Genomic DNA, 16,843 nt, shown 5'->3' on the forward strand with positions numbered 1-16,843 from the left:
ACGGGTCTCTAAGATACTGATGAGCTGATCCGCCCCAGGCCTGCCACAGGGAGCATGCCGCATGGTGGCCTTGTGGCGTTAATGACAAATTGTGCCACGGAGAGAGCATCTCTCACATGCTTAAGTTCTGATAAGGCTTTCCGGCCCATGTTATTTCTGTAGGTCTGTAGGTCGGGACCTAAGGTGAAGGCATGTGCCACCACCCAGCCCCCACTGCCCCCACCATGGAGGACAAAGTGACCCGCAGTGACAGAAAGGATGACAGAAGCAAACAAAAGTGCCGGAGGAATCTAGGGGTCAGAGAAGTAGACAAAGACACTGGAGGAGCCCAGAACCAGGAATTACCCATGGGGAGGGCTAAGGAAGCCCTTGTAGGTCAGAGAAACCGAGTGGCAGAGAAAGGAATGGGGTTCCTCCAAAGACAGAGTTGAACGGCTCCAGTATCAGGAATGACCGAGCATCGCAGTAGTCAGGAGGCAAAGGGACAAGTCTGTGAACCCGAACTGCTCCTGTCTCCATCTGAACTCAGATTCTCAGAAGGCTAGAGAAAGATCAGGGTTTGAGAAGTTGGAGAGGGTAGGGGAGGACTCAAATGTGGGGGTTAGGGGTACAAAGGGCAAAAATAACACTCTGATGTAGGCAGGTGAGTGAAATCACAGACTGAAAACTCTGACTTACAACCTAAGACAATGACTTCTAGCCCAGACGTGACATCCTTTCATTCACACGCTCACCAAGATCCTTCTTTCTTGCGTCTTGCACGTCTGCAGGGGTGCTGTGTTCCCTGCCGAGTTGGGTCAGGGCCGCCTGGGTGTCCCTTTCAAGGCCCGCAGGCAGATTTCCCTACAAATCTTTGAGGCCACTTTAATCTAGCAAGCAGCCTTTCATTGATCAGATCCTTTGGGAACGTCTACTGGACTCGCACTTTTGGGACCGAGTTCTGGGCTGTACTGTGTCCCCACAAACATTCCGATGTTGCAGTGCAAGCCCCTAGTACATAGCTCAGGACACAACGACATTTGGAGATGGGTTCTTTCGATGGGTAACTTAAAAATGAGGGCATCAGGGTGAGCCATAATCCAGCACAACTGGTGGCCTTAGAGGGAATCTGGACACGGGCACACACAGAGGAACAACCACGTGAAGTCGGCCATCTACGAGCCCAGGAGAGAGGCCTAGAATAGACTCTCTGTCATGACCCTCAGAAGGAACCACATACTCCTTGATCTGGACTTCTAGCCTCTGGCACTGTGAGCACAGACGTTTCTGGTAGTGACCTTCCAGGCCACCTCAGTTTCCCAGTTTACTTTGGGGCCCAAGGAGGCTTCAGGTGACAGAGCTCCAGAAGGTTAAGTCAGTGCCAGTCGTGGATCTTGAAGCCAGAATCCACGCACAACCATTTGCTAACAAAACAACGAGTAGCAAGCTGGGCACTGGGGAAAGATGCCATGACGAGATTTGGACCGGCAGAATGGGCAGGCATGCTGGAACAAATCTGGTCAGCCAGGGAGGCCGGGGATGGGACAGAAGCCCTCCAGGGTTGGATGGGGGGCGGGGGGAGCAGGGAGCAGCCGGAGATCTCTCCTGGCCCCACGGTGACACGATGCGCCAGAAAGAACATCTTCTGTTTGCAAAGGTTTTGGAGTCCACAAAGCCCTTCACGTTCCGATCACCTCATCTGGTCCCCATGACAATGAAAAAGAGGCAGTGCCCGTATCTGCACCTCAAGGTCAATGATTTTGAAGCCCAGATGCCTGGGAGACCAGCAAGCCACTGAGCTAATCCCCACACCGGGTCCCGCCCTTCTCCAGGGGGAAGAGTTTGCATCTGGAGATGCCCACATCTGGGTGAAACCTGAACTCGGAGACTGAACCGTTTTAGAACCTTGTGCCAGCGACCCAACCCCTCCAGACCTCAGTTTCTCTAGTCTAAAATGGACGCGTGTGCTAAAGATCTCCCGAGCGAGTGCAGGTGCTGACTCGGATGCGAAGTGCCACCGCTAGGAACAAAGGATAAGGGGCCGTATTTCTTAAATGGGAAGGTGCCTTCAAATCACTGAGGATCTTCTTAAAAATGCAGCTTCGGGGGTCCTTGGCTGGCTCAGTGGGTAGAGCATATGATTCTTAACTTCAGGGTCCTGAGTTCAAGCCCCAAGCTGGGAATGGAGCCTACTTCAAATAAAATTATTTTTAGAAAATGCAGCTCCAGGACACCTGGATGGCTCAGTCATTAAGTGTCTGCCTTTGGCTCAGGTCATGACCCCAGGGTCTGGGTTGGAGCCCCGCACTGGCTCCCTGCTCAGCACGGAGTCTATTTCTCCCTTTGCCTGCTTCTCTGCTCTGTCAAATGAAAAAAATCTTTAAAAAAAAAAAAAAGAAAAGAAAAGAAAAAACAAACCAAAACCCAAAATGCAGATCCAAAAGGTCAGGGGCGGGGCCTGAGCTGTGCGTTTGTAACACGCTCCCAGCTGGTGCTGACACCTGTGCGCAGGTACCACTTTACATGAACAAGGACATGGAAACGATCACAGGAGAGAAGACAGGTGATAAGCAAGTGGGGACTAGAAAACCCACAAAACCCATGAAGACCTAGCACAGGAGGTGGTCGCCCTGGCATCTTTATGGGACGCGATGAGTAGGGCCTGGCAGATAGCAAACGCTTGTCGAAGGGTAACCATCACCGTCCATCATGGTCACTACCTCCAGGACCACAAAGCAAGGGTGTGGAGATGCCCCTCATAGCCTCTGCACTTGACCCCTCCTCCTGAGTACGCCTCAGTTCTCTTTCTGGACTGCAAAGACCACTCCCTTCAGGGTGAAGGCCCTTCTTGACAGATGGCATTGACTTTGCCCGTGGATCCCCTGGCTCGTGTGTTCATTTCACCCACTGCTTGCCTCCAGAGAAACACCCCGCTCACCCGAGGCTTCTCACAAACCCTGCCCAGGACACGATCCCTCCCTCCCGGACTCCTGGGCTTCATCTCTCCACTGCAATGACTTAAGATTTCACTGAACTTCCCGTATCTTTCGTAAGTTCTTTCTAAAAACCCTAGATCACATGCTCGCCAGAGGTCTGAGGCTGACAGGAAACTGTTTCCCTCCTCAGCTTGCCACAGGGCCATGGTCTGCAAACCTGGCTGCCTATGGGCCTCGCCTCGGACTCTCCTTCCCCCACCCACACCCCCACTTTAATTGTCTGAGGCGGGACCTAGTAACATGTGGCCGAAGGTTAAAAAACAAAACAAAACAAAAACCATTGCCCTCAGGAAGCCGTATTATTTCTGATCAGGAACTCCACAGAAGCAAGCTCCTCTCCAGAATAAAAGCCTCATCCCTAGAGGGGAAGAGGTAGAGAAGTGTGTTTCTACTCAAAGTTCATTTCCTGCTGTGATGCTTTCCACCAAGGAGCTTGGAGGTGGGGTGCGGGGGGCAGTTCTAAAGACGTAACCATAAGGTATCGTGAACCCCAACCCTGGAAAGCTGGATGGCCTTTCTGGGTCTTCCAACAGAGCTGGGCACAGGACGGCCATCAACTGTGTTGGCAAGTAAATCACTTCCAGGCACAGAACAGGCAAGAATAAACCTGCTCCACTCCCATACCTTCATGAGCCACAGAGGACAAGTCTCCCTAGGACACAGCTTTCCAAGGTGCCAGTGGGGGGAAAAAAAAAAAAAAGGAAACAAAAGAAACACCTCTCTTCCCCCACAGATGAGTACATGCCTTCAGGAGTTTAAAAGATAGCTCCCATAGGACAAAGCAAGCAAAAAATGCAAAGGACATTTGCTGACATCCGTACTCTCCCCAGTCTTCCCTCGGGATGGAATTTGGCTGAACACCCCGATGTACTACATCTAGAACACTAAAGAACACTAAACTGAAAGAAAGTGGGAGTCAAACACTCTAACAGAGCGGAGTGTATTTTACTCATTGAATTAAGCCATTCAGCACGCCAATCTCTAATCTCTGCAAATACATCTTCACCCACCACGTAGTTCCTGTAAATGAAGGCGTCCTACCTGATGAGATCTGGTTCTGCACCCTCGTTCTTAAAGGATGCCACAAGTAGTCTCTCTCGAGTTACAAGTTCATCCAGCAGGTTCTGTCTTCGGTCTCCTTCAAGCTGTGTTCTGCAGGCGTCTCGTTAAGGTCCAATGGTGGGTGGATTACCTCAGTTTCCCTGTTTTGGTATTAAGGGAGCTCTCCCGGTCGGCTGTGACCATTACAGACCCTAAGCAACTGTGGCCAGAAGAGACCTGAACTGTTCTTCTCATCCTGCTCTGACCTTCAACATCGCAGATCTTCCAAGTAAAGGGCCTTAACAGAATCGAAGCAGGGTTCTGAAACAGAACCTTTCTCCCACCCCCACCCCCACCCCCGGAAATACAGCAGGTAGAAATTATCTTCCTCCCAGAGACTTACACTGAAATGATTATTCCTGTCGGCAGAGCCATCACACTCAGGAATTCCTCGGGTTTTGGGTTATAGGAGGCAATGTTCAAAGGTGATTTCCTAGACCCTAGTACCCTAAGGTACTCTGTAAGGAAGGAAAGAGGTTCTCTATAGCGCCTTTCTTCTGTGTTAATGCCTATGAACACACCTCAAATAGCTTTTGTAACGTGCTACTCTATGCGACAGATTCGCTCTAAAAGGAGTTCCCATCAGTTCATTATTTAAACACAAGGCATGGTATTTACCTCTAAAGACAATTACAAAGAAAGAATCAGATCTCAGTGTGTTTTTCTAGCAAGCGCATTAAACCAGGAGTCCAAAGCCTACAGTCTCGCTTTGACCACTCTGTCTGATCTTGAGTTCCATGTTTGGATCTCCATGTCTTTACATACAATGCCAGAAAACAGATAACCTCTAACACCTTTTCCAGCACAACTCATGAGTTATGGCTAAAAAAATAAACTGAGGCTAAATCCATAGTTTTCTGCACTAGCTTTCTTGAAGGAGGCTAAGCGAGTCCTTCTAGGCTGAGTGAGAGTGTGTCTGTGTGTGTGTGTGTGTGTGTTTAAAAACAAAATAAAATGTTCAGGGAGAACATATCGGCCATAAGAAGAACAACGGGAGAAAGCTAACCGATCCTTTTCAAAGGGCGTATCCAACACCAGACATAAAAAGTAAGTACAGAAATAAGCCATCTCAGCAATGATTTTTTCTGGCTTTGAGTTTGTTATTAAATGACTTTTGTTTTACTGGCCCTGAAGCCTGGTAATCCAGCGTCACCCCGGCCACAATTACCTAGTGCTGGTAACAGTAAGAGTGAGTGAGCCTGCTGCTTTACATTCAGAGACGCTTTTCTATTTAAGAGGAAGATGGCAAACGCTGCATGGAGGTCCAAAATATTTCCAAGAAATTGGCCAAATCAAGCAGTAGCATCGCCCTTTCCCACAGGAGGCGTGGGACCACGGCCCAGGGAAACTGCAATTTCTGCTGCTAATTTTGAACAGAAAGAGCTGGCTTGCTGGTAAAATCATAATAATCTTTAAAAATCCAGAAAAAAGGTCCCCAGTAACAGAGAGTAGTTAGTCAAACCAGGAATCCCTAAACCAATGCAGCTACGCAGAATCAGTGGTTTCAGATGATTAAAATAAGTCAATAAATAAATGAATGAATTCTCTGAATATTCCAGAACGCCACACTACCCCCACGGAAAATTGCTACCATTGCTCTTCCATTTCATTCTTGCCCATATGTCACTATGCCCCCAACTACGCCATCTGGGAAACTGTAAGGTAGCAACTGCAACTAAGAAACAGCAGGCTGGGGATGCCTAGGTGGCTCAGTTGGTTAAGCAGCTGCCTTCGGCTCAGGTCATGATCCCAGAGACCTGGGATCGAGTCCCACATCGGGCTCCTTGCTCCGCAGGGAGCCTGCTTCTCCCTCTGCCACTCTGCCTGCCTGTGCTCTCTCTCTCTCTCTGACAAATAATTAAATAAAATCTTTAAAAAAAAAAAAAAAAGAAACAGTGGGCTGGGCGTCGGACTTGGCTCAGGTCATGATCTCAGGGTCATGAGATTGAGCCCCGCTTTGGGCTCCACGCTGAGTGGGGAGCCTGCTTGAGATTCTCTTTCCCTCTCCCACAGCCCCTCCCCCTGTTCATGCTCTCTTTCTCTAAAGTAAATTTAAAAATCATAAAAAAAATAAAAGGCCAAACATCTGCCTTTTGATCAATGCCAACATCAGGAAAAAGTGTTGATGTTTCCTTTAGGGACAGACTGTCGACAGAGCAGAAGGCAAGAGAAGTTCTTCAGTGGGGAGGGAGAAGGAGGGGACAAGCTTTCAGAAGCTATGGCATGAATTATATGGGACAAAATGGGAATCTTAATTTGCAGAAACTATTAATTACATCACAGTACTAATTCGCTTTGTCCTGTGCCCTATGCTCAGCCTGCTCTGGCAACAAAAGCTGAACCCCCATCCATTCTTAAAATCAAAGTCAGAGTACACTGGCTCAGGATTTAAAGATTTTTAAAAAAATTATAAAAGTATCATTAGAGAAAACAGAAGGGGAACTTTTTGATAATCTTGGAGTAGGAGAAATCTTACTCATCGAGACTGAAAATGTAGAGGCCATGAAGGAAAAGACAAATCTGACTACATAAAAATTGTAAATATCTGCAAATGATAAATTTGTAAATATCTGCAAAATAAATTTATCAGAGACAAATGAAAAGAAAGGCAAAGGTGAAACGGAGCACAGAAGAAACCGTAATAATAACAAAAGTATTCAGTTTTACGTTAGTCAAAGAAATGCAAACGGAAACACAGTATCATTTTCACCCATCAGTTAGGAAGCGTGACCAGGAAGTTCTGGAAAGGGCAGAGGGAGCACCCACTGATACTCCTGGTGAGAATGTAAACCAGCTCAGCCAATGGCCAGACTCAATGTCATAACATTCAGAAGACACATTCCTTCAACAGGACCTTCTGCAGATACAGTCACACGTCTACACCAAGACTTCAGAGCAGAGATGTTCACGGCAGCATTGTTTATAACAGCCAAAGAGCAGAAATGTCCTGCCGTCCACTAATAAGGAATTAGCACAACCCCACAGTGGAAGGTTTTGTAGCCTAGAAGAAAAGAGTAGCAACGCTCTTTATGGACTGAAAGATAGTAATTAACGTTGCCAAGGGCTTACTAAATACTTACATGTATTAGCTGATATGAAAACATCTCTAAAACACAGTGTTAACACAAAACAAAAGAAAAAGCAGCAAAAAGTTAGAGTGGATGGTGTCTTCCCACTGCATTTAAAAAATACTCAGCAGGACACACATGTTTGTCTATTTACTCGGAAAATTTCTGGAAGGATACATAACAACTGCTTCCAAAGAGGAAGAACTGGGGATTCAGGGTGTGAGGGAGTATCCTGTTCATGGAGTATCGTATTGTACTGTGTGCCAATCATAATGCTAGTTAATAAAATTAGAAGGTGCTTTTATAATAAAAACAGGAAAGAAAGGTTTTAAAATATAGCAGACACCTGTTACAGTATCAAGCTTGTTAAGCATGAACTTTAAGTCACATCAATTTCAAGAGCGGTAAAGCGTGGTGATCGTGTTTTGTAGGTTAGCAGCTAAAGAACAGAATCACAGATGGTTATGGCTACAAGAGACCTTTGCATTCCCCTAAGCTGGCTGGGGTTCTCCTGGTTCTCCCGACTACTAGCTTGTCCCAGTGTGGTTAGTGACAATGCTTGGCGAGAGCCCAGTTCATTCTGCTTTAGGTCAGGGTTTGTCCACCACATCGGGCTGGCCTTGACCACCAAACCTTCTGTGGGCTTCTCCACCCTGGGGCTCCCAGGACTGCCCACTTAACTTTGCCACTGCTCAGCATCCTGCTAAAGTCAGTAACAAGACGAGTAATACTAATTCAGAACCTCCCCAGAGACTCCCTGCTAACCTGGGAAGACCGGACGTTTAAGCAATTAGGAATGCCCCCCTCCTTTTTTAATTTGTATTTTAATCTACTGAGAGGACACAGCATAAGGAGATGGAGGGAAGAGGGCAAAAGGAGAAATCATAAATTAACAGCCCTTCTGCATGGCGCACTTATTACGTGGGGGTTGTGGCTAACAAGAGGTCCAAGCAGAAAATAGGGCACACAGTCAGCGGCCAGTGCTGGGACCGCCTCCTCCACCAACTGGAAGAATAACCAAGGAGAAAGGTCGGAAGACAGACAAAACCATAGTACTCCGTCATCGGCTAGGCTGGTCTTACACATAAAGACAAGTGATGGGGATGTACGAGATGGGATGCAGACTTCATACTACTAGTACTGGCTACCAAGGCACATTAGCAAAGTTTCCCTGCTGTACTCCATCAGCACTTGGATCCTAAGAGGAAGGGGAACCAAGATGCTGCTGGTCCTTCAGGATGCCCCACCCCACTCCAGCTTCTGGATTTTCTATTTAGTAGAAAGGCTTAAGGATTTTGGCAAGTCTGGGACACCTGGGTGGCTCAGATGGTTAAGCATCACCTTCGGCTCAGGTCCTGATCTCCAGGTCCTGGGATCGAGTCCCAGGTGGGGCCCCCGGCTCAGCAGGGAGCCTGCTTTTCCCTCTCCCTCTGCCTCACCCCTGCTTGTGCTCCCTCTCTCTCTCAAATGAATAAACAAAATCTTTAAAAAAAAAAAAAAGAATTTTGGCAAGTCCTGCTTGTGAATTCATCACTCTGGAGAAGAAGAAGTTTGCAGACACACTTATTTTTTGGTGCCTTAACAGAAGAGTTGCAAGAGGACAGTTTAAGGTCCTAGAGGCCAGACTTCTCCAGCTCACGTGCATTGCATCCTTTTTTTAAGTCAACAAACTGCACTGAATATTTTTCATGTACCAGACTAGGTCCTTACCTCCCTCAAAGCACTGACCACATCTTGCAAGCACTATTTCAATACTGTCATTTTTTGTGCTTTGATATAACTTCTTTACATGATGATGAACCCTGTAAGGACTACCTGTCAGTTCCCACAGTAGCAGGGATCAAAACAGTAAATAGCAGGTAATCCTCAAGGGGGTCTGACTACACGCCGAGCACCCGCCCTGCACATCACTGAATCCTGCTGACAATCCTATAAGCCAGGGGTACTTCTACTACCCCTATATCCAGATGAAAAAACCACACACACACAAAACCCAAGGTACAAAGAGGTTAAGTAACTTGTCTGAGGTCACAGGGTTAGTAAATGTTGAAAGCTACCTTGTATGCAACACCATCACCCCCCAGTAGGAGGGGCTGGTCCCAGGAGGTGCTCTAAATTGATTCCCTGCAGCTTTTTCTTTTTTCTTTTCTTTTTTTTTGAAGATTTATTTATTTGACAGACAGAGATCACAAGTAGACAGACAGGCAGAGAGAAAGGAAGAAGCAGGCTCCCTGCTGAGCAGAGAGCCCAATGCAGGGCCTCGATCCTAGGACCCTGACTGAGATCATGACCTGAACCAAGGGCAGAGGCTTTAACCCACTGAGCCACCCAGGCGCCCCCGGCAGCTTTTTGAACAACCTGGCAATGTATGCGTATTTAGTCCTCCTCTAGACAGACACGAAAGTCTAGAAAGGTGAAGTTGCTCTTTGGCCTTGAGGAACTACCAGAGCTCATTCAATCTCAGCAATGTCTGGTTCCAAAGCCGGGCCGTTGCCGCTAGACTGCAGCAGAAATACTTCCAGACAAATTGGGGGGGCGGTTGATGGCAGACTTCATTAAAGTTATGTACACGCATTTTGCCAGGTATCTGAAACAACCACAACAGACAAAACTGCCATCCACCTTTACTACCCAGGGAACAAAGCAAGGAGACCTTAATGCGGAAAACTGCAAAGAAGGTCACGAGACTACAAATCAGAAAATCCCTACTGACCTCAACACCGTCCTGTCCTCCCTTTCCTCGCCATTCCAGGCACCAGTGAAAAACATCAAGTACAAATACAGTGTTTGAGAACCACCTGATGTCCCCTGGAGCCCCAAGGGCTCTCCCCAGCAGCTTCCTGGCTAGCCCCCCAGCACCTGCCTTCATGCGGTTACAGTGATGGCTGCACCTATCCACCCACCTGTCTATCTCTCCCCCCCAAAAAGACAAAGGGGAGAAAAGTTATTTATAGTTTTTAAAAAATCATTTCTATAGGACTTTTCCCAAGACACCAAAATACCTTTTTATACTGAGCCCCTCTGTAAAGAGACTTTTTTTTTTTTTTTAAATGCTCCTTCAAGTTGTAAAGGTGCTGCCTTTGAGAACCCAACAAAGAGACAAGCTGCACATTAGGCCAATTCTAAGAATAATTTCACTTCTACCTGACATTTCACAGGCGGCCCTCCTGTGGCCCAGGACTTTTCTCAACCAGCGGGGTAATGAACAATTCCTGTCTCCAAGAAACACGGTGAATAGAAATTAATGGTATTCAGTAATTTTAAATTCTCTGGCTGCAGGACTTTGGTTTATGAATTGCAAACTAACCAATTCAAAAGCACGCGACTTTCAATTTCACTCCACATTTATTCTTGCCAGGAGAAAATACTTTTTCCAAGAAAAAGCAGTAACATCTTATGCCTTCACTCCGTGAGTTTAATTGTTTGGAAGGCATTTTCTGAGGACTTATCTTTCTGGCAAACCGTAGTGTTCTCTGGAAAACTGCACAAATGCATAAATTTAATAGGTGAAGTGCCGTAAACCCTCAAATACCCGACACGGTAAGGACATATGGTATTCAAATATTCCCATTAAAAAAGTCACCCAACATTAATTAGGCCTCCAAAAAAAAAAAAAAAAAGGATTAAACAGTCACTCTGTTGGCGATTTACAGACAAAAATTTTTCTAAGAATTACAACATCATAAAGTATACCTAATAAACCACAGTGAACAGTGTTTAAGCTTTCTGATGATTAAGAAGGGTCTCAAGGATTTGCATTATAAACAGGATTTGTCTTGGCATCAGAGCAACATGCCCATTATTAGGGAATTCTAGTGGAAGACGTTCCAGGTGACAGATGACTGTATTATTTCTACTAAAGTAGAATTCAGTTTTTAAACAACTGGCTTTGGGGCCAGACAGCCCTGACTCTGAGTCTGCGCTCTTCCATTTCCCAGTTGTGTGGTCTGGGGCAAGTTCCTTCAGTCCTCAGATTCCTCTCCCCGGTGTAAAACTTTCCTCTGCTGCGATGTGGGATTTGTTTTCCAGCTCTACCCGTGAGCTGGTATGCAAAGGTTGACCTGGGCTCTGTACCTTTTTGGTAAAGAAAATAACGAACCACCCACAGAAGTAGCTATCCCATATGGCTTAAATCTGGAAATAGCTGGGAAGACGAAGGGCAAGGGAAGGGAAGATGTGGGGAACAGAAAGAGAATTAAAAAGAGGCCTTCATAATGCAGAAACTACCTCCTTTCCATCAAAAGAAATGGTCTCTCTGAAAACGAAGAAGACCTGAGCGCCCCCTTGGGGTAGGAGACAGGAATTCCATCTTTAGTACGGGTTGCATTTCCAGCAAGAGATCCAACTATTTGAAAAAAATCCTTAATATTTCAAAGAATGCTGTTACAGTCCAGCTGAGTTTCTGCTTTATCCTACAACATTCTAAATTATCCACAGTCATGTCCTTAAATATTTTCATAATGTGTTTAATAACTCTCTTCTATATTTTAAAACATTTTTATGTATTTTTCGTGCTTCGTTCAGCAAATTCTGAGATGACCACAAAACCAAAGTCTATGAGATTTCAAAAGATGGTCAGGTTGAAAGCACTCGGAACAAAGTCAAGGCAATTATTACGGCCACATGCTCCTCCTTAACTAATAACGAGCAGAAGTTACTAATAGAAAAAAGTTAGAGTGCTTCATTTGTTTCTTTTTTGTCCCATAGTTTAGCACATAAATATCATAAGGTGCATAATAATCAGTAACCTTGATGGAAAGCAAATACACAGTTGCTAATATTAAATCATGAAAGGACTATTTAACATAGGTGCTTTAGGTTAACAAGAAAATGAGCGCACGTAGCTGGACATCACTTGTGGACACTAGCCAGGCCAACTGCAAACCATCTGAGGTCGACATATTGGGACTTGTTGATTTTGATAAAATAAAAACTGTTTGATAATAGATGTGCAGGGGGTGCCTGGGTGGCTCGGTCAGTTAAGCATCTGCCTTCAGCTCAGATCATGATCTTAGAATTCTGGGATCCCGCCACCTTGGTGGGCTCCCTGCTCAGTGGGGAGTCTGCTTCTCCCTCGCCCTCTGCAGCTCTCCCCGCACACATGCACATGCTTGCTCTCACTCTCCCAAAAAAATAAATAAAATCTTAAAATATGTGTGTGTATACATATATATGTGATAGATATACAGGAATAAATAATACCAGATAGAGGTTAAAGTCACAAACTATATGTATTAGAATATTCCAGATGTCTTAAAAATAAGCCCCCCACTGTTTACTGAAATTAAACTTTTACCTGAAACCTTAGTGTGTTAGTAACTGAGTATCTACAAACTCACGCAATTAATCTAAACAAACCTCCCTCCAGCATATGCTCCCTGGTAGCATAAAGGGGTGATGCTTGGGGAAAATAATGGTTCAAACATTTTCTATTATTTTGCCAAAAAGCTAGATTCCTACACTATCCCACTGAAAAGCAGTAATAACCATTTCCTGAGATACTCAAATCTGGCTTTTTGGCATGAACTGGTAATTTGAGGAAACGATGAGAGGGTAAGAGAGGAGCACTGTGAGGCCAGTTTTCAAACCGAGATAAACTCAGGTGCAAAGGACTAGTTTAGGTAACGGGTCACAGGTGTTTTCCTCAACTGATCGGATTATGAACTTCTTAAAAAAAAAAAAAAAAGTTTCAACACTTGACAGTGTTGGTGGGAGGTTGAAATGGGGCACAACTTGCTTCAGGCCAGGACTCTCTGCCCGCCCCTCCCCGGCCCCCAAACTCCCAAACCAGGGGAAAGCGTCTGTGCTTCTCGAAGAATAAGAAGGCAAACGAGTCCCATCTCAATAACCTACATAAACAGGGGAAAATCCCCAAAGATGTACGATTTCTACTGCTACTGGCCTCTTGAAAAAGAAAACGGACCAGTCATAACTCTGGCCACTCCAGCATCGCCACAGCTGAGGTTATGGTAGAAGGTGCCCTCCCCTGTTGACACAGAGGCTCACCATCTCCAGGGCTGTCTAGACAGGGGGCAGCGTGGGGCTCGGTGCAAACACAGCCCCGGCAGAAAGCACTGGCTTCCTACAGCATAGAGGTTACACCCAAGTCACACCCAAATAAGTGAACGCCTTCAGCGTATCTTGCTTCGCCAGCATATTGCCTGTGAACCACGTAACAGATCCTTAAAATAGAAATCGAGAAGATCGGCAATATTTTGGAAACCCAGGTCTTCCTCAAGCTGTGGAAAAAATCTGGGTGGCCCAGATTCCTTCCTTTCTTAAAATAAGACTGCGTTTCCTCCCACTCTAGAAAAGAGGTGGAAATGTTTACATGGATACATCTGATGTGTTGACACAGCTCTTAGCAGCAGGTCCTTCAAAAGGGCAATCTTGTCCTTCAGATTCTGCAACAAAGTTCTGATGGTCACAGTAAGCTGGAAAGAAAAGAACACATCCTCAGTATGCTGGTCCAGACCTGTGGGATTTACTACAAATATCCAGTAAACACACTGTCATTCCTTCAAGGGAGAGCAGGCAGAGATGTCTGACCTCCCAAGGACACCCGCAGGGCGGTAAGGCATCTGAATTTTGGTCCAGTCACCCACGGAATGCTTGTATCCATTTTCTACTGTGACCAGGCAGTAATGGGGCCATACCTGAATAGGGAAACTGCCACTTGACCCTCACAGTCTGAATTCTGTCCTCTGAGCCTCTACCCTCCGATCCCATTTATCTACCTTGGAGCCATGCAGGAACCTGGGTTCCCTAGTCTGCATTCACCAGCGAAAACCCCCCAGTTCCCCCGAACTTGCTTCAAATGACAAGCCATCAAGTTCCACTGCCACCGCAGCCAGTCTTGTTTAAACGCACTAGTGTATTTCAAACCCATGTAAAAGTTTTACAGCGGTGTGTTGTCCTTATACGACGTTAACCACACGTGACTGTTTTTCTGAGAGTGTGTGAATCTTCTCGATCATTCTACAGACCCCGAGGAAATTTTGGTTTGTGACCCTGAGTGCTGCCCTGAAGGATGGAGGGGGGTGGGGAGAGAGGCTCTCGGGAACTGAGAAATATGAAACATAAAATTGCCCATGTAAATTAAATCCAGTCAGCCATGGGTGAAATCAGAGATAATGTTTTCAAAAGACACGATCACAGGTTTCATTTGCTACCTTGTTTGGAGTAGCAATTACAAACCTGCAGCAGAAGGGAAGGGGCCTCCCTCCCAAGATTGGCAGGGTCACACTAAGGAGGAAAATAGCAGGACACCAGAGGCTGGCCGAGGGCTACACACATCAAGCAGCCCTCAAAAGTATCGGGCAGCCAAGAAAAGTTTAATCTTAACTATTCTAATACCTCTTGGAACCATGGAAAACCACCTACAGTGTTTATGAGGAAATACCGAGGAAAGCAGATCTCCCCTCATTCAAGAAATAAAGAGCAAAACAAACAAACAAAAAAAGCAAAACACACCCCCGCCACACAAACACATATCCAAACTAAGAAAAGTCTACAAAACTAAACCTCAAAATCATTCAAAAGATGAAAAAGAATGTAGCCATTAAAAAAAATATGATTGGGGGCGCCTGGGTAGCTCAGTGGGTTAAAGCCTCTGCCTTCAGCTCAGGTCATGATCTCAGGGTCTTGGGATCGAGCCCCGCATTGGGCTCTCTGCTCAGCGGAGAGCGTGCTTCCTCCTCTCTCTCTCTGCCTGCCTCTCTGCCTACTTATGATCTCTCTCTGTGTCAAATAAATAAATAAAATCTTTAAAAAAAAAATACGATTGAAATCTCAATATGTTACCACAGAAAGAGAGCCATGATAATCTATTCAAAGAAAAAAAAATCAAGTCATAAAATGAAATGTCATCCATATTGAGAAAAAAAATCAATCCAGGAACTAAATACTTAAAATGCCATGGGCCATTACCCCTAAGTAGTGGGATTTTAAAAATTTTTTATAAGAAAATGATTACTTTAATAATCAGGTAAAGTTTTCTATCATCATCATTTAACAGAAACTTCCCAAAGCACAGAAAAAGACAGAAAGTCTAATTTATATTTTAAGCTAACACAACCCTGGCAACAGGCACTGACAGAGATCTTGAGAAAAAAAGAAACCACATGCCAATCTCCCATAAGGATTATAAAATATAAAAGTCTTTTATTAGCAAAGCAAATTCAGAATGATGTTAAAATGATAGTATATCACTACCAAGAAGAATTTATCCTAGTAATTGCAGAACAGTTTGATGGTAGAAAATCTAATAATAAAGCTGACAGTGTTGGTGATTAATACAATATGGGTGGGTTAACTAAAACCAAAACAGAGGGGCATTGGGGTGGCTCAGTGGACTAAAGCCTCTGCCTTCAACTCAGGTCATTATCCCAGGGTGTCCTAGGATAAAGCCCCGCATAGGGCTTTCTGCTCAGCAGGGAGTCTGCTTCTCCCTCCCTCTCTCTGCCTGCTTGTGATCTCTCTCTCTCTCTCTCTCTCTCTCTCTGTTAAATAAATAAATAAAATCTTTTAAAAATATATTTTAAAAAAAACAAAACAGAAATAATAAAAACTAAGAATGGAACGGTACTACCTTAACAACATTATTCAGCTTTGGTCTAGAAGTTCCAACCAATGCAATAAGACAAGTTAAAGGAATACACAGGGGCTGGAAGGAAGGAGAGGAAATTCAATATTTCCAAATGGATTAGTCTGTTTGGGAAAATTAAGTGAAGGCACTGACAGATTACTAGAAACAGGATAAGAAGTCAGTAATCAACTGTAAATTTTAAAAATCAAGGGCATTTCTATGTTTAAGTAATAGGTCAGGAGACCTGTTTTTAATTATTAATTTTAAACATCATTAATAATGCCAACAAAATCTCAAAAATATCTAGTACGGTGCCCGGCACATAGTGATTGTGGAGTAAATAATTGATGGAGGAATGAGTAAAAGGAAACACTTAATATTGTAAAAATGTAAATGTCCCCCAATTTAATCTTTAAATAAACTACATAACTATTCAAAGTCCCATCTGGAGTTCTTTTATTGGAAAAGAGGTGGTAATTGAGGCATAGTACAAAAGAACTTTAATTAAACTATGCAAAATTATTCTAAACCATGGATAAAGGGAAATATAGGAAGAAAAGGAATATGTGATGGACTGGGACTTTGACAATCAGTTCTGGAGTCTTTATAAAAACCACAATAGGAACAACAGAACAGAAGATCCAGGAATGGTGCAGCCACGCAAAAATTCAGTGAATGAAATACAGGATATTTCGTATCTTGGAGGGGGTAAGGTAGGGAATAATTTAGCAAATGGGAAAAAAAGTAAAATTAGATGCCCACAACATAACCAAAATAAACTTCAAATATTTTAACGATATGTGCTTAAAAATAAAAACTGAAGGAAAGCTTAAAGATTATTTAGGTGATCAGATAAAATATTTATACAGTCTCTGGCTATGAAAGATGTTTATCGCCATGATCTCTCCTCTTTCTAAAAGAAGAGACCATAAAAAAAAATACTGAAAATTTTGGGGTGCCTGGGTGGCTCAGTTATTAAGTGACTGCCTTCGGCTCAGGTCATGATCCCAGGGTCCTGGGATCGAGCCCCACAAGCTCCCTGCTTGGCAGGAAGCCTGCTTCTCCCTCTTCCACTCCCCCTGCTTGTGTTCCCTCTCTCGCCGTGTCTCTAA

General features: G+C 44.7%; 1 protein-coding gene across 7 annotated transcripts in view; it reads right to left on the minus strand.

The window, feature by feature from the left end:
* STX8 (syntaxin 8) overlaps positions 1-16,843 on the minus strand; it is a 243,884-nt gene that overhangs the window by 217,240 nt on the left and 9,801 nt on the right. For all 7 annotated transcript variants that reach the window (XM_032321203.1, XM_032321201.1, XM_032321204.1 and 4 more), the window contains exons 3-4: positions 13,484-13,578; positions 4,017-4,127 (exon numbers count right to left, since the gene is read on the minus strand). In XM_032321203.1, the coding sequence (XP_032177094.1) occupies positions 4,017-4,127; positions 13,484-13,578 (206 nt within the window). The remainder of the gene's footprint in view (positions 1-4,016; positions 4,128-13,483; positions 13,579-16,843) is intronic.

This window comes from Mustela erminea, chromosome 18 (assembly GCF_009829155.1).
Source record: "Mustela erminea isolate mMusErm1 chromosome 18, mMusErm1.Pri, whole genome shotgun sequence".
NCBI lineage: Eukaryota > Metazoa > Chordata > Mammalia > Carnivora > Mustelidae > Mustela > Mustela erminea.